Consider the following 22,214-nt stretch of genomic DNA (forward strand, 5'->3'; position numbering starts at 1 on the left):
GGAGAAATGCCGAACAAACTGAGCTCTATATTACTGTTCAGCAGCAACTTCTTTTAACAGCTGGCCTGGTCGACCGGGTTTGGGTGGGGCGGGCCATTCCTAGGAGCAATCGCCAGGAATGCGATCGACTACATTTCCCAGGCTCCTTCCGGGCGTCCAGAGGTGGGAGGGTCCGTAAATAAGATTCGGAGCAGCCGGGGGGGGGGGTGTTCGCTGGCGGGGAGAAATGCTGCGGGCTGGGGTTGCTGGAAGACTTTCGCTCCGGCGCTTGGGCTCCCTCGGGGCGATTGCATGCGGGAAGCGGAGCTATTCTTCTGGGCAGGTGAGCTGGTGGCAGGGGTGGGCGGCAGCTGTGCGTGCAGTTGGGCTGCCTGTTTGTGGACGAGCAGGCAAGATTCGCGCCGAATTAAAACTGCCGGTGCGAAATGGAGCTCAGTCCCCGAATTCCAGAAAGCTGCGGGGCACTTGTGCCTTCTAAGGGAGGGAGGGAAGGAGGGAAGGCAGGGGCAGGCTACAGAAAAGTAGCGCACGTCTGTATGCATTCATACGAACAATTGAGCTTAATGGGGGTTCAGGCCTCCAATCTGACTTCAACAGGTCGATTCACGCAAAACGTTTGAATTAACACAATACAAGAGAGAGAGCCGGAGCACGAGCAGAATTTATTTCACACTGATGAATTATATCCAGCCAGACAGTTCCCAGGAGAGAGATAAGGATAGGGTATCTCTTTTTCCAGCATCTTTCTTAGTGAGAAGTGATTTTGTGGGAGTTTCTTGAGAGAGTCCTCAGATACACTTGAGTTTCCTGGAGACAATTAATTCAAAGAGTTGTGCTTTTCCGAATAAGGAGAGAAAGTAGCAAAAAGCCCCGAAACTCCTCATCCACCTACTCCCCATTTTTGCATGCATCAGGAGACACATTGCAAGAGTGTCTGACTGTGAGATGCCCCCATTGAAGTGTTTATTGTTCTAATTAGCAACTCTCACTGCTCAAGTATGGCAGGTCACTTTCTAAGCAAAGGTCTGAGGTTGGGGGTCAAAAAGCAGTGATATCAACAGATAATATGAGTGAAGGAGAACACCTTCCAGGACTGGGGACATAAATTGAGACATGAAGCTTGAATTTACTGGCATCTTCCAGCACTAGTTCTTCCATAAATCAAAACAACACAGAAGACAGAAGGCTGCCTCCTAAACAACTGCAGTTGTGAAGAGGTGGCTGTAGCTGCTGGCAGTGAAAATCAGCTCACTTAAAACATTTGCTCCTGAATCAGAATCAGAATAGAGCTAGAAGGGGCCTTGGAGGTCTTCTAGTCCAGCCCCCTGTTGTTGCTGCTACTGTCTTATCAGCCACACCTAATTTACCTTCTGGTCTTCTGTAGTGCAGTGGGGAGGATTGGATCTCTATGAAAGGGATGCTGAGAAGGAAGCCCCTATCCACCTTCAATCTTAAATAGATTGAAGTGTGCACTAATTTGCATTTCCCATCTTTCCACTTATGGGCAATTTTACCCCAGCAATTGCTTTTCATAAATGATACCAGGCAAAATGTCTTTCCTAAATTACTGTGTGAGTTCTAGAATATTAATATGCAGGTTCTTTGGAAGTGAGCTTTATCTCTTGCTCTGTTACTGTTTCTATACACACAGACGACTCACTCTCAGTCATGAACCTGTGGACAGGACTTCAGTAAGTAGGAAAGAGCAGAGGAGGCTTGTTGGGTACAAAGGGCAAGAAGGACTGCAGTCCTCTTGACAATGGACTTGAGATAACATACTGAGTAAACAAGTCTAATTACAAAGGTCAGAGTCAGCTTAGAGAGACTACCCCCTCTGTCCTGTTCCCACATCAGAAAATTGAACCAGCGGCTAGTCTTAAGCTAAGGCTGAAACAGTAGCAGATGTTTGGTTTTTTTCATGGATAGCAAAGGGATTACCAAGATGTAATGCCTGGATTTCTGGGAAACTCAGAGCTACAAAAGAGGGTTTGTTGTTTTTGCAGTGAAGTTGTTGGGGCAAAGGGGTGTTCTTCCTTCTAATTGGGCTGTGGTCAGGAATAACTACGGTAGGATTAATAATGGGTTTCTTGGCCTGTCTCAATCTGACTTCGTTCTGAATGATCACTTGGGAGTTTCTGGCAATCATCTACTGCCTTCCTCTACAGGAGAACCTGAAACAGACCCCTCTCTATGACTTCCACCGACATCATGGTGGGAAGATGGTGGATTTTGCAGGCTGGAGCCTTCCTGTGCAATACACACACAGCCACCTGGACTCCCATCTCCACACACGTCAACACTGTTCTCTCTTTGATGTGTCCCACATGCTCCAGGTAACGTCAGAGGGAGGGCTTAAAAGTCACCACCTTGCTGTCTTTGAGTTCCTCTCTCATGTCTCCAGTTGTCCATTTCAGACTCGGCAACTGGATCTTAATTTAGCTAAGATTGAATTCATGGGCTGTGCTAAGCCGTAATTTATTGAACAAACTACAACTGGCTCGATTTTCAAAACCAAATAAACCACATATATGATTTCATTTGTGAATCCATCATCTTTTGATATTTTAGGAAATGGAAACCTCTTATTCTTGAGAAACCCTGCAAGAGATGGAGCTCTGCACTCTGTCCCTGACAGTGGGCCTTGAAGGACTACTGGGAAGGTGCCTGAGAGCTTTCAACAAGTACAATATTCGAGGGCAGATAGCAAGATTTGTATGTGCAAACGATATATGCTTTTATATGAGAAGGGGGTAGGGAGCTCTGCCCAGTGCAGATACTATCTGCATCTGCTTTAATCCTGCCCACTTCTGGCATATACTATAGTCCTCAACAAAAGAGGCAAAGTAGCCTTGAAATTAAACATACACACTTCCCACCATGAATAGATCTATCAAACTTCTATTGTGTTAGGCATTTTTAAAACTGTCTAACTTTTATGTAAGCAGCATTACTTCCTGACTATACATTGCATGCAACCATAGTACTACTTGAGATGGGTTCACTTTTCTAGAGCTTGTATTATGAGGTATCTTGCTTTCCCAACATTGGAATTAATATTTTAAAAAAATTACTATAATGCAAATCAGTTTAAATTAGCTGTTCCTGAACTATATTTTTTAAATAGGTTGGATTTCCAAAACTGAGGAGAGTTGGTATAAGAAATCTGGAGGGCACCACATTACAGAAAATAATTCTAAACTGATGGATTACTTTTGCCATTATCACTCCACTAGCTTTCCTCCCAATGTCCTTAACTTGAGATCAGCTGGATATAACAGAGACCAAGCCTTCTTTCTGTAGTTGTGGCACCTCACCTTTGTAATGGTCTCTGCAGAGATACTTGTTTGCCCTGGTTATATCAGGCAAAAACATATACATTTTCCCAGGACATGTAGAATATTTTAGAAGTCCTGGGAATTTCTACTATTTTATTTTGATCTTCTGATTTATAGTTCTGTTTTTTTATAATTTGTGCAGCACAGATTTGTGGAAGATGTAGGATAAGGGGATAATTTAACCGTTTCCTTGCAGACATTTCATTCCCTGATTAGATTAACATCACCAATGTTAGTGAGTGGGCTTTGCTCTTTGTTTATATACAGTAGCTTGCATTTGCCCTGCCCTGCCCTAGTGTTGATTGTGGTTTTCTCCTTGGTAGTGCCTTTATTAGTGTTTTGTTTTTTGTTTGTCTGATGTTAATTCCTCCTTAGTTATTGCATCATATTATTGCATAATATTGACATTCAGCAATATTATTATTGCTGAATGTCTATGGAGATTCTCAAGTCATTCAGGTCATGGTTGTCCCAAAGGTGCTTTTTCAGGAGGCAACTGGACTTTCTGGTTTTTTCCCTTGAAGACGTTTCGCTTCTCATCCAAGAAGCTTCTTCAGCTCTGACTGGAAGATGGGGAATGGATTTGCCTCTTGAAAAGGCACCTTTGGGACATATTATTGCTGCTTATTACAATAATTACATAATAATTACTCCATATTGGCTGCTGGAGAAGATGTGTTCTGCTCTTTTTCTTTTCTTCTTAGCTTTTTTATTGTGTTGTTCGAATAGTAGGTAAATTGGTTTATCTCTGTTTATTGATGATTGATTTGCCTGAATGCCACTTCCAGGAATTCCCTAGCATTTTTGTCTTTAACTTTGCCTAGGATGCTCAGTTTCCCAATTGAAAATATGACTGAGTCTGTCCATGTGTTGTGATATTAAGCAGTTTTGTCTTCTGACTGCTACTTAAGTGTTAATGGATGCTAGTCTTCTATCTGTCTGTTCTACACAATAGCTGTTACAATCCTTACACTGTATTTTGTAGTTGACTTTTATTTTTTTCTTTTTGGGCAGAAAACAATGCCCTAATTAAGGACACCACAGTTTAGCCTTCAGCTACATAAATTCACTTAATTAAACCCTTCATGAATATCACTGACCACATATAATCTTAAATAGTAAGTTCAAAAATTATGTCTCGGTATGTTGTCCTTGTTCCTACATGTCATGTAATAATACCGGTATAACATCATGGGCTCTCTTCCAGGTTAAATGAAATAAAATATTTCTCTTTCTCTCTCTCTTACAGACTAAAGTGTTTGGCAGAGACAGGATGAAGTTTATAGAAAGTCTAGTAGTTGGGGATATTGCAGAGCTGAAGCCTGATCAGGTACAATGGAACCAAATAAATCACTTGGAATAACCAGTCAATAGGATGATAGATTTGGCACTGAGATATCCAAGATCAAACCCCCATGCCTAGTTAGTTGATCTTTGATAAATCTGGATTATTGTAACCACTTCTGATCACCACATTTTATGAAGAACATAGACAACCTGGTGCATAGTCAGATAATGACCTGAATGGAAGTCCTATAAGGAATGGTTGAAAGAACTGGATAGAATTAGACAAGTGAAAAGAATATCACCTTAAGATACAAGTTTTCAACTATCTAAAGGACCATCATGATTTCTGCTGCTCTAGAGATCAGAAAATGTAGAACAATGTGTGGAAACTAGAAACTAGACTGTGGAAAAATTAGAAGCTCTTAATAGCAATGAACTCCTCAAAAGTGGAATAATGTGATACAAATATTTAAACAGAAGATGGATTGCTATAATTGAAACCTCCATTATAGATTCCGCACTGAAGTTGTTAAATTAACTGACTGCTAGTTCTAACTCTATTTTTAAAGATATGAATAACTTAGATTGACTTTTCAACATTCAAAACCAATGTCTTGAAGAATACAAAAGGGCCTTGCATTTGAAGAGTCTTGGTACTCTTAACTTAAAAAATTGAATTCATGCCTAAAACAATGGAGTAGTAAAAATATATTTCTGAAATATTTAAAACAAGGTACCATAAGCATGTCATTATGATGTTAAGAAATTAAAGCTATGCATAGCTTATACAGAATTGTAACTCTTAATGGAATCTCATTTCACATTGCAGGATTAAGGGATATTTTATGGATTGGGGTAGGAGATGCTCTTTTGGATGCCAGCTTTGATACTTATTACATTTGTATCCAGTTCTCAGGATCTCTTTCTTGAAAACTGATCTCAGAAACCAGTAATGGAATTGGCTGAATTTAGCTTTTCTTTCAGGGCACTCTCTCTCTGTTCACAAATGAGAAGGGCGGCATTATAGATGATTTGATTGTGACCAACACCTCAGAGCAGCACTTATATGTGGTCTCTAATGCCGGTTGCATGGACAAAGATTTTGCCCTCATGGAGGTATGTTTCTCATTACCGTTCATTCCCAAGAGGAAGTAGGAGAAACTGAGATGAGAAGAATGAAATTCTGTTACAGAAATAGACCTATTCTATTCTATTCTATTCTATTCTATTCTATTCTATTCTATTCTATTCTATTCTATTCTATTCTGAAAACCATCATCCTCTATGTGTATTTTACTATTTTCTCCATTACATATTGTAGAACAAGATGAAGGAAATGAAAGCAGCTGGCTATGATGTACACTTGGAAGTGTCAGACAATGCTTTGCTTGCTCTCCAAGGTAAATAAAATTTCTTAGAACTACCATCAGGAATCTGAAAAGCAGCTTATGCCAATATTATTTCAACCATTGAAAAGTGAATTCCTAGAGTGTCAGCCATTTGGACAAGATGAAATTTGATATGCAATATTGTATTTTATGTGGAACTAAATTTCTTAATTAAACTTTGGTGAAGTTCCAGAACTACTTAAACTACATGCTGGTCTTTCCATTTCCTGCTTTTTTCTGCTACCAGGTCCTACTATGGCCCGTGTGCTGCAATCCGGGGTGGCAGATGATCTGGCTAAGTTACCCTTCATGAGCAGTGCGATGATGGCCGTATTTGGAGTGCGAGGCTGCAGGGTGACACGTTGTGGCTACACAGGCGAGGATGGCGTAGAGGTATCACACTGACAGCTTCTAGATGTGAGCAGGAATAAGGATCTTTGGGGGAAAGGCTTGCAATAGCAGCAGATGGTAAGATGGTATCCGGTTGGACAAGCAGTTTGAGAAAAGACTACCGGTGAATCCTCCAATTAGGGGAAGGTAATGTGTTGATAGGGAAGAAATAATTAATGTGGATGAAAAATAAGAGTGTCTGTTAAATCCAAATATTGGGATGATTAAAACACAGGATGAGAAAATGTTCGCCAATAAATCACACCAACTAAATCATGTGCATTCTCATACCTAGATCTCTGTCCCTGCGAATCAAGCTGTGGAGCTGGCCGAGCTGTTGCTTAGGGACTCTTCTGTGTGGCTGGCTGGACTTGCAGCTAGGGATAGTTTGCGACTGGAAGCAGGTCTATGTCTTTATGGGAATGACATTGATGAGAACACAACCCCTGTGGAGGCCAGTCTGGTGTGGACTCTTGGTAAGTACCCATTGGATTTTCAATTTCTTTTTGTCCCAGCCAAAGCCAAACTGCCCAATGTCCACCCAACCTGATGGGACACGAAACGAAGATTCAATATTGGCAGGAATGTCTATGGAGCTTCTCAGTCATCCAGGTCACGGCTGTCCCAAAGGTACTTTTTCAAGAGGCAACCGCACTTTCTTGTTTTTCTTTGAAGACGTTTCGCTTCTCATCCAAGTAGCATTCAAGAGCTGAAGAAGCTTCTTGGATGAGAAGCGAACATCTTCAAACTCCCCCCCCCCCCCCGAAAGTCCAGTTGCCTCTTGAAAAAAGCATCTTTGGGACTATTGGCAGGAACTTATAACCAGAGCATAAACTGGGTGGGAACTATACTGGGCAAGTAGTTGCTTCTGAAAGGAGGATCCTCTGATCCACAATAAGGGAGCTAGTGCTATCATGGTACTGTACTTTTCTGACTTCCTTCCAGGGAAGCGCCGTCGTGTTGCCATGGATTTCCCTGGTGCTTCAACCATTTTGGCCCAAATTAAAGAGAAACCGAAAAGGAAGCGTGTAGGGCTGACTTCTACAGGACCTCCCATCCGGCAGCATGTGCCCATTCTTAGCCCAGAGGGCAAGGCAATTGGTAGGTAGTCTGATGGATCTGAAATCTAGATGATGATGATGATGATGATGATGATGATACCTGTTGCTGTGGTTGACTTCATACAGTGACTGGATTCACGTATCATGCCAAGCCAGGTTTGTGTAATAATGTTTCATTGAATATATCACAATCAGCTGGATTCATACAATACAACATACACATCCAAAATTAAATGATACATATTTACACATAGAACATTGTATAAACTTGAGATGTATAAAACAATTCAAATTTAAAATGTTTTGATCTAAAAACATTGAATTTTGACTTTGAATTGGGCTGTTGTTACCTAGTAACAATCTGAACTTGAAATAACCATGCCCCGTTTGCTTGCTCTTAATTGCTACCTAAAGCACCATTTTTGTTCATTGCTCTTCTTGATAAGAGACCGTAGGCCCTGTAATCTGATGACTGCTTTTAACTATGCTGGTTGAAATTTGTGAGAATTATTCCAGCACATCTGGAAGGCACTATGCAAAGGGAAACAAGAATGTTATGCTATTTAATGGGTACTGGGGGAGGATAGTGTGGAAATCCGAGAACTCTGTTTCCTGTTGTTTCTGTTAGGTGTAGAAATTGTATGCTCCTTATTGAGCAATACTCTGGCTGTTTCTCTTTGCACTAGGTGAAGTTACTAGTGGCTGCCCATCACCATGCCTGCAGAAGAATATTGCTATGGGCTATGTGGACAGCGAATTCAGCAAACTGAACACAGCCCTCACTGTAGAGGTGAGGAAGAAGAACTATCCAGCTCTTGTGACCAAAATGCCCTTTACACCTACCCATTACTACACCATAAAATAGGCTGCTGCCAGCAGAGGTTTTTAATTTTATATCACATTAAAAGACAAGAGATATCTGACTCTATGAAGAGTCTGCTACTAAAGACAAATTGAGCCTAGAGAAGACTGTATCAGTCTAGGATTGATGTCTGCAGTGCGAGGTGGAATATTTGAGATCTGATAAGCAGAAAAGTAACCTGGTTTCATTCCTCTCATCTGCTCAGTAGCTTCTTGGTTGCTGTCATGAGTCACTTGGCTCAGATCATGCACATATAGTTGCATCTAGGCTACATTTTGGGGATTGGTTAGGCACGTTGGAATTTGGAAAGCATATTCTGGGCAGACTTACAAAATTGGAGCATGGTCAGCAACAAAATTCTAATTTAGCAGAAGGAAAACTGAAGAAGATACTCTCTACTTTTGAACTCTCGTCTTCAGGACCTTGCCCTTTGACTCACAGCTGATCAGCTGTCTTTTTCCTGGGTAGAATGGACACTAGACCCTCTCTATTTTTATACTCGGAGAATGCCGATGAGCCCATTGGAATTTTTTAAAAATAAATGTCAGGTAGTTAGATACCAAAGATAATGTCAGTAGGCACAGGGATACAAAAATCACAGAACTACTTGTGAGCCATTTTTTTTAAAGTAGAGGATTGTTAATTCTTCAACACATGTTTTGTGAGAATACACAAGAGCAGTGATTCAAGCTTAGGCAAATCCTCTTTTATTTCTTTGCTTTTTTTTTTCTGAGCTGGAGGCTTCAGATAATGTCTTGAAATACAGCTCAGGGCACATCTATGAAATTTTCTTGGCAGCAATAAAATAGTTTGCTATTGTTATCTTTGGTAGATGTCATTTTTGCTTTTCGTTTTCTGGCCAGCTCATAGCAATGGCATTCCCTGGTGGTCTTCTATCTAAGTACTAGATCTAAGGCAGGATCAACTTGGTCCAGTTTTTCCAAGGTCAGCTAAGGTGCTACCATCCTCTTTGACAGATAGTTCAGAGCTACCTCGTTCCTAATTTAATCCATAAAGGCATAACTTTCTTGAAAGCATGTGTGAACAAAAACTATGCAAACGGAAACAGGCTGCAGTATTTACAGGAGCTGATGGGGCAAAAACATTGTTAGCTTCCACTTAAAATTAATATTGGCTCCATGGAGAGAAATTTAGGAGAAGAACATGGAAATGTTGCATGCCTCCCCTTCAATTTTTTTAAAAATAAAAATGTGGATGTTTTTTTTGCTCAGTAGGTAGCATGGCCCTTAAGAAATAAAATGCAGTTCACATGCAATGGCTACAATAACAACCAAGTTACTTTTGTTTTTTGTTTTAATTACATCTTTATAATCTGTATATTACAAACTCTGCAATAAGTGGCAGCACATGGCAGAGAAAAGAAAAGCTCGGTATTGCATCAGCACCTCTTTGATCACACGATTATAGAGCAGCTTCATCTCAGTCCTTCAAGTCATAAGCACAATGGCTTATGGATTGCGAGCAGAACTATCCTAGAAAGTGTTGAGCTCCAGAAAGTCATTAGCCCATACTACCTACAAAGCTGACAGAGGTAGGAAGACATTTTTTTTTTAAAAAATGCCCAGGCTAGATTTCTCCAATCCTACCAAATGTAAAGAACTCTTAAGAATCCCCAATGATTGGCCATATATCTTGGGAGATCTCAAGCTGTGGGCCAATACACCTGGCTACCGCTGACTCAGACTATAGTTTATGTTAGGCCTAAACTACTCAGAATAAGATGGCAACTGATGATTCATGCTCAACTGGAAAAATGAGCCTGTGTCCTTTCTAAGCAGAAGCTGGCTCAGGGCCAAGGACTTCAAGAACCACAACAGAAAGAAATGAGGTCTGTGCCAGCAATTTAATGCTGAGAAAAGAGAGGCTGGAGGTCAGTCTGCAGATAGGTTTGTGGCACGTAGAAGAAAACAATGAAAATAATGTAATTGGTGGGTGGGTGGGTGGGTGGGGAATTGCAGCTTCCCGAACCTGAGTAAAGCAATCCTGAGATTCAGAGCTTGGCAACTGGACAGATAGGAGCAGTCCTCACAGCACCAGTGATGGCCAGCAACTAAACCATAGCATGGGAGAAATGACAATTTTGATTGCACTTTCCCTTTGCACTGAATCAGCAAGGCCTCTGAGTGGGCAGGCAGGCAAGCATCCCCATCCTCTGTGCTCCTGGTGCAGCAGGAGCCTGGCTTGGTCACCTCTGTTGTTACTCTCGATGTGTTTTTGTATTTGTGTTGCTTGTGCTCTCCCTAAATTTAAAAAAGAAAATCCAACCATATCAAAACCTTCAAGAAATGCAATCGGTGTTTTTTCTGGGTTGATAGCCCCAAACCACTGATGCCATTGTAATGATGACCAGTTCAACAAATAAAACAACTCACCACATAGAAAAGTGTGAAGAGCCATCTGGAGTTTCTCCATTCTGTCCTCCATTACCTGGAAAGAATAAGAATAAGAATGGGCAACTAAATCCTTCAGCTCCTATTCTCCTGCTCCTTTGGAGGACTCCTGTGTCCCTTTTGTCTTGCAAGATATTTACTGAAATGACTTTAAGGATACCAGTACCACAACACTCCGACCCCTAAGTAATAAAAATAGCAAAAAGTATGGTCACACAAAATCATTTGTCAGCAGACACAGTGGAAACTCTCCAATGTTCTCTGGTGAAAGAAACAACAATACCCAGGGGCAGAAGCTGACTCTTTTTTCTAGATTTGTGCAGTGCACAACTAGTGTGTTCTCAAGAAAGTGCTAACCCTGAGTTTTTAAACAAAGCTCTAGTGTTCTTTCAGAAAACAACACTAAACCTGTTTTTATAAAGACCACAGAGAAGACCTGACAAGCACTTTGGAAAGCACGAGTCAGGCATTATGTGGGGAATGGCCACCAAAGTTGAACCTCTTCAGTTTCCCTGCAGCCTAGCCATCTAGGTCACACAAGGCCGTTCTCAGTAACTGGAGCCTAAATTACACATCCATAGCATCTAATATGAATACCCTATTAAATAGAATAAAACTAGAATAAGACCAAATTAAACTAGATAATTAACTATAGAAACAACCATCAAAATTTCACAATAACTAATAATTCATTGCTAAACTTCCATAGCCCACTCTGGGGAAAATATAGATTCTGCAAAGTAGAATGTTCACATTCTTTTACAATACAAGTGTAAGAAATACTTTTGGAACGTTTACTCTCTTCTCCTCCTCCCCCCCCCCTTGCTATCCCCTGCCAAGATAGGAACATTTTGCTCTGTGATCAACTTCTAGAGTATTACGATATTCATGGGCAATGTCCTCACAATTGGGGAAGGGCTGTTGGAGGAGTTAAGACAAAACTAGCTTCCTTGGAGTTGCACATCCACAAATGTCAATTTAATAACGCTGCAGAATTCAATGATGTCGTGTTTCTCTCTGCAGAGTGCAAATTAATCTTAAAAGATGCCTCGATATCAGAAATGCTTGATCACAGAGGACACTGTAACACTTGTTGCCCAACCATTGTGCATACTTTTTATAAATGGCTGGGGGGGGGGGAGGAATTGGTAACAGAACTGGCATTCAGGATGGAGTGAAAAATAAGTATTTTTAGGACAACCTAACCAGAATAGACTAATGCTTGGTAACAGAACTGGCCAGCAACTAGTTAAAGACCTCTCAGGAATGGGACAGAAGAACCCCACATCCGATATTATTCCTTCACCGCCTTGTTGCTTCTCTCCCACCACCAACACCCCGGTCAACTCAGCTGCCAGAGACGCTGGAACAATCGACCTGGCCTGGCAGATCATTCTGGCCAGGGCTTTACCGCTAACTCTTTGGGGGCAATGTAATGGTAGGTGGGAATGACCTTGGCAAAGACCTGCAGCCAAGGGAACAGTAGTCAAATAAAAGGCAACTTAGCCTGCAGCAGCCATGTAGACAAGTCAAGTCAAGTCAAGTGGCTCAGAAGAGAGTTACCTCCCTAGTTACTTGAGCTGTAATGGGGATCTGGGGACGTGGGGAAAGAGAGAGAGATGTTCAGAGTCGCGGGATTCTGCCAATGTAACCTTACAATAAAGTAATTCTGCAATAAAGTAGAATTATCTGGCTGTTGCTTCCTGTCTGGTCTCTGGCAAGGCTGCCAGGCAGGGAGTCAAGATCGACCCCTTCCCTGGACCGGGCTCTCCACGCGGGTGGGTGGGTGGGTGGGGGGCACACTTGGAGGAAGACCCGGGCTGATCTCCCGCCCGCACCACCCAACGGGAGTCGAAGGGAGCCCCGGGAGTGAATGGCAGGTGCGCGCAGGGGGAAAAGCCGATCGGGGTGGACTCAGCGCAGGGGCTTCTTCGGGGAGCCCTACCTTGCGGGTAGTAGAGGCTGGTGACGGTGTTCCCGTAGATCCGCCAGGCCACCTGGATGCCGAGCAAGCTCACCAGCAGCCAGAGCAGCAGCAGCTGGAAGAGGGCGGCCCGCAAGTCCTGGGCCTCCCAGTCCGACAGGAACTCCTGGCCGAGCCAGGTGAGAGCCCGCAACACGCGCGTGGGGGCCTCCCACTCGGAGGAAGCGGCGTCGGCCCCTGCCTCAGCCTCAGCCGCCATCAAAACCCACCCGCCGCTCGCACAATGGCGAGACCCACAAGGGCTCAGCGCTGCGCCACAAATCCAAACAAAACTGTCAGCGGCTCCTCACACGCGCATGCGCTGCAGGCAACTTGCAAACCCCTCCCAGCCGAAAGAGTCGGCGTGCGTTTCTTCTTTACACGCCCGCTCCGAGTTCCTGAGCTTAAGGAGCCGACGAAGGGGGAGCCCGATCTTTGCGCAAGGAAGGCGCCGCGCGGGATTCGGAGACCGGCACGATGAGCATGTGATGCAGTCGCGCACGGCACACAGTTTTCCCGAAGTTGACTGATTTTTATTCTTGTTATTCAGCGATTCCCCTGGGTTTTACACAGAGGTTTGTAGTGCGGAGAAGCCGTGGAACGAAGGCAGCCTGTGCGATCTGAGTCCTTCGGGAGAAGGGCGGCATATACATTGCATAAAATAAATAAACAAATAAATAAATCTTCAACCAAGAAAAAGGACCAAGTCGGCTTCGTTTGGAGAGACGTTTAAAAGAGCAAATTCGGTCGTTAAATAGTTGCATTTTTATATAAGGAACTTCAGTACCTTTAGGTACTGCAGGTTGTCCAGAAAAAGGAAGGAAGGCGAGAGAAAGGAAAGAAAGAAAGAAAGAAAGAAAGAAAGAAAGAAAGAAAGAAAGAAAGAAAGAAAGAAAGAAAGAAAGAAAGAAAAAGAAAGAAAGAAAGAAAGAAAGAAAGAAAGAAAGAAAGAAAGAAAGAAAGAAAAAGAAAGAAAAAGAAAGAAAGAAAGAAAGAAAAATCGTGCATTAAAGTCATTTTAAAGCACCGCCTTTACTCTTTAAAAAAACTCCCATCGGAGCTGCAGGGTAAAGGAATCGAGCAATCATCATCTGTTCCCGAGAAGCGATCACTTTCGTTTTCGTTTTCCTACTTCTTGCCAAAAGGAGGCGGATTTTGCCACCTTCCAGGGTTCTTCCGTCCGGAGCTGCTGGATTTCGGGTGGGGAGAAGCACGAAGTGTCTGTGGGTAAGGTTTTTAATTTTCTCTGAATGGCAAAACCTTGCGCTCTGTTGCTGTGAATGGCTGTGGGATGAGCTCGAGCGAAAACCTTCATCAGCCAAGCCAACCCAGGAGCATCAGAGGCGCTCCCCGGAATCCAAGACTAAAATAACATTTAAGAAATTATGTGAAATTAGGGATTTTCTTAACATGAAGTTTTAATATTATCGTTAAATGATGTGTTAAAGAAGGGTAGATCTTTTGCTGTAAAGATGCATGATGATGATTATTCTTTCTTAATGGTTTTATGCTATTTTCATTATTGCTGTTGATATTTACAGTTACTGACCTGCAATGTTTAAAATAGTATAAATATTCAGTTGTATAACTCTAATGATAAAAAAATTCTTACCTAACCAATTTAATCCTGTTTAATTCTGTGATGCTTGTGATTTCCTTGTTTACTCATCTTGTATTATTTTCTTTTGCCTTTTATTTCTTCTTGGAACTGTTAAGGTTTTTCTTAACTTAATACTTTTGGGAACACAAACATTTATAGTATTTGTTTCAACTTCGGTCTCTGATATTTCTCTATCATTCCCATACAAACTCCATTGTTGCCTCATTTTTTACTCTTACTCCAGCTGCCTGCAATTACTGCGAGTTTAAATCTCACCAGGCTCAAAGTTAACTCAGCCTTCCATCCTTCTGAGGTAGGTAAAATGAGGACCGGATTATGGGGGCAATAAACTGACTTTGTATAAAAAAAGAACATGCATTGGGGGGCCAAAAGCCCTACTAAGCAGGTATATACAAAAGTATGAAGGCTATTGCTTAATGCATTGTAAGCCGCCCTGAGTATCTGGAGAAGGGCGGCATATAAATCGAACCAATAAATAAATAAACAATAAATAAATAAATTTCACTTTCCCCTCTAATCATTTCAGCACTTTTCATTACGCTCATTCTGCTGAAAATTCCTTGTTCTTGCATTATCCCCGTGCAATGACCATACTGAGATTACTCATAGAAGGGAACCCTGAAATATCTGGGTTACCTTCTGTGTATGAACTGAAGCAGGATCTCAACTGCTCTACTTGTTCTGTGCTTTTAAAATTGCTTGCCAGGCTGGCTGAGTAGTTCCCATATGTCCGTGATGGTGAACCTATGGCATGCGTGCCGGAAGTGACATGCAGAGCCATTTTTCCGGGCACACGAACTGTCACCTAACTCAATTGCAGCTGCGCATACGCGTGCACCCCAGGGGACCCAGCTGGTCTTCGGAGCTCTTCTGCACATGTGCGTGTGTTTGTGCATGCACATCAGGGGACTGCATGCGCAGATGGCAATTCACACGCATCCATTGCACGTACAAAAACCACACATGCAGATGGTGCGATTGCGCATGCAGCGCATGGGGGAGCCACGCGAAACCTGCGTGCATGCGCAGATGGTGTGGTTGCACATGGAGCACACAGTGGGGGCACGCACAAAAGCTGCGTGCATGCGCAGGTGGTATGGTTGTGCATGGAGCACATGGTGGCATGCGCAAAAGCTGTGTGCATGCACAGATGGTGCGGTTGTACATGCAGCACCTGGGGAGGAGCCGCACGTCAGTGTGGATGGCACGGCGCACACAAAGCGCACGAAGCATGTACCTGTTTGGCATTCGGTGAGTAAAAGGTTCGCCACCACTGCCATATGTAGTCATAATCATATCTGGACTGAAAAACCCAGATGACTGGCAGTTGGCACAAAGAGACGTAGAAAATGCTTTTAATTTTTCATCGCCACTTGCTGTTTCTCCAGATTTTTGCGACAATAATACAGTACAGTAGCCCCACCTGTTGAGGTCCAACATGACCCTTTCTTTGTTTTAAAGATTACATGGAGCAAGGAGGAACTTGGGCCAGGCCCCTTCTGCCAATGAGCCTCCCTTATTGGATTGTATGGCACTCAGGGGAAGTAGAAGGGAAATTAATGGGAGGTCTTAAAACCCAGCTGAGAAACTCGCCCTTGGTGGGCTGCAAAACCCATCACAACCACCACTATTTATCCATGTAAAAGATAGTCATCTGCCAGTCCAATTAATGTGGCTACATTTCATGCATTTTTCTTGCCAACTGTACAGAAGTGGCTTGCTACTGCCTTTTTCCAGAATGTGTTTCAACTTCCCAGATCAGCCTACAAACTTTAGAATTCTCTGGTGATTTCCACTCCAAGTATTAATTAGGTTAATTCCTGATTCTGCTGAACTTCTGAACCTAGACAAGGTCAGCCCGGTCCTGCCCCCTGCTGGGACTTGCTTTCTGTTTAAATTTAATTTATTTTAGTAAGCCAGTGCTTTTTTAAGTGTGGTCTGGGAGTCCCCAAGACCTCCTCAGGGGTCCTCAAAATCAAAATTATTTGCCAAATGCTGAAAACATTTGCAAAAGAATTAAAACTCTTCCCATTTTTAAATAATTAGTTTTAAAAAATAGATTTCCCCCAAAAAAGTATTTGATTTATCTACCGTAGGTATTTCTACATTATTCAATGAATAAATATTGTATAAATGCATCAGTTTTCATCCTTAATGCCATAAATGATAAATGCAAACAAATGCTATTTTGGGATCTTCCACAATTTTTTTTTTGTGTGTGGGAAGGGGGCCTGAAAGAAGAAAATTTCAAGACTGTACTAAGTTATGCCATTCCAATCACAACTGACTTTGAACAACTTGCATTAAAATAGTAATAGGGTTAAAACTAGACCAGTGACAAACCTTTTACTCACCGAGTGCCAAACAGGTACGTGCTTCGCTCGCTTTGTATGCACCGTGCCATCCATGCTAACGCACGTCTCCTCCCCCATGTGCTGCATATGCAACCGCACCGTCTGTGCATATGTGCAGCTTTTGCATGTGCCCCCACCATGCGCTCCATGTGCAACCACACAATATGCGCATGTGTGCATCTTTTGCGTGCACCCCCCTCTGTCCGCTGCATGCGCAATTACACCACCTACGCATAAACGCAGGTTTCACGTGGGTCCCCATGCACTGCGTGTGCAATTGCACCATCTGGACATGTGTGTGGTTTTTGTGCATGCAATGCATGAGTGTGAATGCCATCTGCACTTGCGCGCAGGGCACACCAGTACTCTCATGTGCATGCACAAACGCGGCATGCGTAGGAGAGCTCCGAAGACTAGCTGGGTCCCCTGAATTGCACGCATGCGCACCAAATACCAGCTGGGGTGCTTGAGCATGCACAGCTACAGGTGAGTTAGGCGACAGCTCACGTGCCCAGAAAAATGACTCTGCATGCTACTTCCGGCACGCATGCCATAGGTTTGCCATCACGGAACTGGACACAGCTACACAATCATAAAAAATAATAAAAATGTGATCAATCACACCTTACATATTAAGGAAGAGCCAAAACACCATCCTCATCAGGAAAGGATTAAAGTGGCTCCTTCAGCCCTGCAAGGCCCTCTGAAGCATCACAGTCTTAACGACTTTGTGAAAAGTTAACAGGCTTGGGGCTTCTCTGATACCACAGAGAATGATGTTCTAGAACAGAGGTCACCAACCTTTCGGACCTCAGGGACCACTAAATTCATAATTTTAATTCCTGCGGACCACTAATATGATCTGCCTAATGACTGGCTGGGTAGGCATGGCTAGGTGGTCATGTGACTAGGTGGGCCTGGCCAACTCAATGTCACTCACATCAAGGGGGCCCTCGACAGCCTCTACTCGCCCCTTCCCTTCCAGCCACTCCTCGCCTGCCCGCCTGGGCTCCTTAGGAAGCAGTTGTTGGAGCTAAGCAGCCACCATGAGAAAGAGTTGGCAAAATAGCTGGCTCAGTTCAAATTGGATCTGGCTGAGAAGGAGGCTCAGCAGAAGCACCTCACTGAGGACTAGGAGCATAGGCTTTCCAAGTAGAGGGAAGACCTGCGGGAGTGCAAGGCCAGGTACCGACACCTGGTGGCTCAGTGAGCTGAGATGGTCAGCCAGTTCCAGGCCATAAGGCAGTCCCACTGGAACTGGCTCTTCGCCACCAGTGGCACTTCCCTCCAGCCTTCACCCAAAGCCCTGCACCAGGAGGCCGAAGCAGACCACGTCAGAATTTCTGCCCCTCTCCGACCCACAGAAGAAGATCCCGAAGGGGGAGACTCTCTGCAGCAACACAAACGTTCATTGCACGTATCTGTCCTAGGGGCCGTAGTTTGAGGACCCCTGATTTAGTGCATTATAAAAAATGCAAATAATTTTTCTACGGACCACCAAAATTTTCTTGCGGACCACCTGTGGTCCACGGTCCACCAGTTGGTGACCACTGTTCTAGAAGTTAGGACAATTCTCCCCGGCAGTTTAATAAGCACAGCCATGATTGGTGCCTTGGTAATAAGTTCATGGATAAGACTTCCCAATAGCCTGATTCAATGCCTTGGTCCTCCCTTTTTTTGCCTCTGACAGTACAGAAGCAGCAGGATCAGAATGAGTGCCACAGAGAACCTTCCGAAAATCGACGAGGAATTGTATTCCCGCCAACTGTGAGTCTGATAATGGGATGCAAAAGTGGGAGGAATGCGAAGAAACCTCAAAGGGCTATTGCTCTAGAGCTGGTGTAATAGAAACCCGTTGCTAACTGAGAATAGTTGGATAATGAGTGAGCATCTGGTGGAATTTATTTTGGAGAAGAATCTGGGGATTAAGACAACGGTTAACACTGTGACGTAGTCCTGACAAGAAGTGCAAGCAGGAAAACCAGCTCTATCTTTATTGTAAGGTTACATTACCAGAATTTTGCAAGATTGAAAGTGTTTCTCCCTCCTCCCCCCCCCCATCCCTTTACGGAAAACTAGAGAAGGTCCTTTCCAAAATGTTTACCACAACCGTCCTGTGGGAAACCCTTTGAGCTGAGATACCTTTTACATGCCACTTGTCCAGCTTGTAGCTCTCCTTCTGTCTCCTGAGGTCATTCCATGCATAAAATGCATAATGACAGATGGAAGAAAAATAGAGAGTGTTAATTGGCAAAGAAAACCAAGATAAGGGTAAAAGTGCAGTTGAAAAAGAACAAGAGTGCAATTCGCTTTCAGGCTTGGCATTTGCATCATTGTGATGTTTTTGTTCCAGCTATGTGCTCGGGCATGAGGCCATGCGGAAGATGGCTACAGCAACGGTGCTGGTTTCTGGAATGAAGGGGTTGGGGGTCGAGATTGCCAAGAATGTGATTCTTGCAGGTGTGAAATCTATCACACTCCATGACCAGGATGATGCTCAATGGAGTGACCTGTCCTCACAGGTATGCAGTTTACTGATCTTGCCTAACAAGTGTGAGAGAGCAATTGCAAGGCATAGAACAGGTCTTCCTTTGATTCTGCTCACACATTCTGCGCAGATTTTATTCTGCTGTAAGCTACTTTTCCACAAGCTTATATGTAGTATATATAGATCCACAGACACCATGTGTGCATATACATGCATTAGATATATGTTATCTAAACATCTCTAAAATCATAGTCTCCTTTACAGAGAGTATTTCTGTGCAGAAGGAGGTGGGGAATATTAATTAATTACATTTATATGCCGCCCACCTCACTATCCAAAGCAACTTTGGAACTCATCTCCTTCTTTCTTAGCACAAAGGAAGTGGCACATTTCTTGTGAAGAAGAATTGGAGGTACCTTGTTCTCCAAATCTTCCTGTTTAAAGAAAAGTGGTCCACCTTCTTCAGCCCAGAAGGGACGTTGGCCTCCACTCAGGTCTCTGGGAATAGATGAGAACCGCTGCAGATGGCTCAAATAATCCTAAAGCTCTGCCAAACCCCACCCCTAGTATTGCCATGTCGTTTTCCCTTCATTCATGCTACCTTAACTTACAAATGGTGCCAACAAGAAACTGTGATTTCCTCCCGCCCCCCCCCCCCCACCATTCACCCTGGTTGATTGTGGATCTCCAAGAGCCTTGGTGGCGCAGCAGACTAAAGCACTGTTAAATAACACCAGCTGCCTGCAATTATTGCAAGTTCAAATCACACCAGGCTCAAGGTTGTCTCAGCCTTCCATCCTTTCGAGGTAGGTAAAATGAGGACCTGGTTTGTGGGGGCAATAGGCTGACTTTGTATAAAAAAGAACACCGCTTGGGGGGGGGCGAAAGCCCTACTAAGCAGGTATATACAAAAGTATGAAGGCTATTGCTTAATGCATTGTAAGCCACCCTGAGTCTCCAGAAAAGGGCAGCATATAAATCGAACCAATAAATAAATCTCACCAGATCTGCTGCAGAAGAAGTAGACCTTCATACAGGGCAATTGCTTCCACTTCTCTTCTAAGCTGGAAGAAGGAGTGTGTGGCAGACAGAGGTACAAAATTGAAGGAATGCCCATCATTTAAAGACAGTTTTCTAAGTGTGTGATAGGACCCAATTTCCCAACACCCCATCTGGACTCTCAAATTAGTCCTGATTTTTGCTCATTTAATAACAGTTAATTGTTGGTAATTTAATTCTGTATAATACATGGCTGAATGAATAATATAGCCATGGGATTCTAAAAGATTGCCTAATTTGGGAAGTTTAATGAATCAGTTGTTATTCATTCCCATTAAAAGTTGTCAGAATGAGAAATGCTACACTATTAGACTCTAACTTCCATAAAAGATTAATTTAGAATCGGTGTTAAAATATTCTAGGATCCTGCTATTTATCATTCTCTTTAGTATCTTACACTCCTGCAGTATTACAGCTACTGTGTTTCTTACATAATGTATAGTGCAGTATTTCTCAACCTTAGCAACTTTAAGATGGATGGACTTCAACTCCCAGAATTCCCTATCAGGGGGAATTCTGGGAGATGTAGTCCATCTACCTTAAATTTACAAAGATTGAGAAACACTGATGAATACACACATTGTATGTTGCTGGTAATGGAGATGTAAAAGTCAACTCCAAAATATGCTATTAGACAATGTGGTGCATCTGACAGTAAAATAAGGCAAGAAAAGAATAAAATGCTGTTTTATTGGTGGCAAAGAATTATGCAAAAGACTTTTCTTTACGCTTAGCATTGCTGTGTCTCTATAGTTCTACCTGTCAGAGAATGATTTGGGGAAAAACCGAGCTGAGGCTTCCCAGAAACATCTCTGCAAGTTAAATAGCAATGTTGAGGTGATCCCCCACACCAGTGAACTGACAGAGAACTTCTTGGCTACTTTCAAGGTAAGACTGAGTCATGTGTCTCATGCCATGGAGGTGAAAAATATGAGAGAAGAAGCAATTTTAGTGATGCTAGATAGAAGCAATGAAAGCTAACCATTAGGTGGGGTCTATCTGAATGGACGGAAGAGTTTCTGTTCTTCATGCTGCAGTAGTAGCAAGCTTGTCAATCCATCTCAATATTTCTGTCAGCTGCAACTTTATGGTAAATTTTCTAAAAGAATTATAAGATTTTGACTAGAAGTCGCACCTGAAAACAAGTCGGAAATCTTCCCATGCAGTTGCCATGACTAACATGTCCAGAATGGATAGATGTGTGGTGTACATTAAATGTATGAGAGCGCATGTTAGGTCCCCCTCAGAACGGGCTCGCAATTTGGGTGTCCTCCTAGACTCACAGCTAAGATTAGAGCAACATCTGTCAGCTGTGGCTAGGGGGACCTTTGCACAGGTTCGCCTGGTGCACCAATTGTGACCCTACTTGGATCAGGAGGCTCTCCTCACAGTCACTCATGCCCTTGTCACCTCACGGTTAGATTATTGCAACGCGCTGTACATGGGGCTACCCTTGAAAAGTGTTCGGAGACTACAGTTGGTCCAGAACGCAGCCACGAGAGCTGTCGTGGGTGCACCTAGGTACACCCACATTACACCAATTCTCCACGAGCTGCACTGGCTCCCTATTGGTCTCTGATAACAATTCAAGGTGTTGGTTATTACCTTTAAAGCCCTACATGGCTCAGGGCCAGGGTATCTTCGAGACCGCCTTCTACCGCATAGCTCCCAGCGACCAGTAAGATCCCACAGAGTTGGTCTCCTCAGGGTTCCGTCAGCTAAACAATGCCGCAGGGAGGGCCTTCTCGGTGGCTGCCCCAGCTCTCTGGAACCAGTTACCTCCTGAGGTCCAGACCATCCCCACCCTATTGGCCTTCCGAAAAGCGGTGAAGACCTGGCTCTTCCGGCAGGCCTGGGGCCGTTGATCTCGCTGTTGCGATCTGGCAAGATCCGGCCATGAATGGTGTGAATGGGTTTTAATTGTTTTTAATGGTTTAACTTTTAATGTTTTATATATGGTTTTTAAATGCATTGTAAGCCACCTTGAGTCTTTGG

At 43.3% G+C, this 22,214-nt stretch overlaps 3 protein-coding genes across 5 annotated transcripts in view; 2 read left to right on the top strand and 1 right to left on the bottom strand.

Moving 5' to 3' along the window:
* The first annotated feature begins 226 nt into the window (after nucleotides 1-226).
* On the top strand, nucleotides 227-9,138 carry AMT (aminomethyltransferase). The gene is made up of 9 exons (XM_070937119.1): nucleotides 227-322; nucleotides 2,166-2,333; nucleotides 4,585-4,665; nucleotides 5,607-5,738; nucleotides 5,944-6,022; nucleotides 6,258-6,403; nucleotides 6,696-6,876; nucleotides 7,346-7,501; nucleotides 8,148-9,138. The coding sequence occupies exons 1-9, from the start codon at nucleotides 227-229 to the stop codon at nucleotides 8,324-8,326; spliced, it is 1,218 nt and encodes a 405-aa protein (XP_070793220.1). The 3' UTR covers nucleotides 8,327-9,138.
* Nucleotides 9,139-9,619: 481 nt separating this feature from the next.
* On the bottom strand, nucleotides 9,620-12,998 carry TCTA (T cell leukemia translocation altered). The gene is made up of 3 exons (XM_070937120.1): nucleotides 12,680-12,998; nucleotides 10,717-10,771; nucleotides 9,620-10,584 (listed from the first exon to the last, which is right to left on the bottom strand). Exons 1-3 carry the CDS (start codon nucleotides 12,915-12,917, stop codon nucleotides 10,542-10,544), a joined length of 336 nt encoding a protein of 111 aa, XP_070793221.1. The 5' UTR covers nucleotides 12,918-12,998; the 3' UTR covers nucleotides 9,620-10,541.
* Nucleotides 12,999-13,678: 680 nt separating this feature from the next.
* UBA7 (ubiquitin like modifier activating enzyme 7) overlaps nucleotides 13,679-22,214 on the top strand; it is a 48,324-nt gene continuing 39,788 nt past the window's right edge. For 2 of the 3 annotated variants that reach the window (XM_070933759.1, XM_070933761.1), the window contains exons 1-5: nucleotides 13,679-13,924; nucleotides 14,542-14,610; nucleotides 18,363-18,439; nucleotides 19,026-19,194; nucleotides 20,973-21,107. In XM_070933759.1, coding sequence (XP_070789860.1) covers nucleotides 18,384-18,439; nucleotides 19,026-19,194; nucleotides 20,973-21,107 — 360 coding nt within the window. In that variant the 5' untranslated portion in view covers nucleotides 13,679-13,924; nucleotides 14,542-14,610; nucleotides 18,363-18,383. The remainder of the gene's footprint in view (nucleotides 13,925-14,541; nucleotides 14,611-18,362; nucleotides 18,440-19,025; nucleotides 19,195-20,972; nucleotides 21,108-22,214) is intronic. The other variant, XM_070933760.1, reaches the window with a different exon arrangement.

The sequence above is a fragment of the Pituophis catenifer genome, unplaced genomic scaffold (genome assembly GCF_029215685.1).
Source record: "Pituophis catenifer annectens isolate HBS135680 unplaced genomic scaffold, rPitCat1.0.hap2 SCAF_2, whole genome shotgun sequence".
In the NCBI taxonomy this organism is placed as follows: domain Eukaryota; kingdom Metazoa; phylum Chordata; class Lepidosauria; order Squamata; family Colubridae; genus Pituophis; species Pituophis catenifer.

Bases quoted from the DNA above. Each gene is read 5' to 3' on its own strand.
- AMT (XM_070937119.1), top strand. From the start codon at position 227: ATGCTGCGGGCTGGGGTTGCTGGAAGACTTTCGCTCCGGCGCTTGGGC. The intron at 6,023-6,257 runs GTAAATAAAATT...TTCTGCTACCAG, and splicing joins TGCTTTGCTTGCTCTCCAAG to GTCCTACTATGGCCCGTGTG. The intron at 6,877-7,345 runs GTAAGTACCCAT...ACTTCCTTCCAG, and splicing joins CAGTCTGGTGTGGACTCTTG to GGAAGCGCCGTCGTGTTGCC.
- TCTA (XM_070937120.1), bottom strand. From the start codon at position 12,917: ATGGCGGCTGAGGCTGAGGCAGGGGCCGACGCCGCTTCCTCCGAGTGG. The intron at 10,772-12,679 runs GTAGGGCTCCCC...TATTCTTTCCAG, and splicing joins CAGCCTCTACTACCCGCAAG to GTAATGGAGGACAGAATGGA. The intron at 10,585-10,716 runs GTGAGTTGTTTT...TTTTAAATTTAG, and splicing joins TCTTCACACTTTTCTATGTG to GGAGAGCACAAGCAACACAA.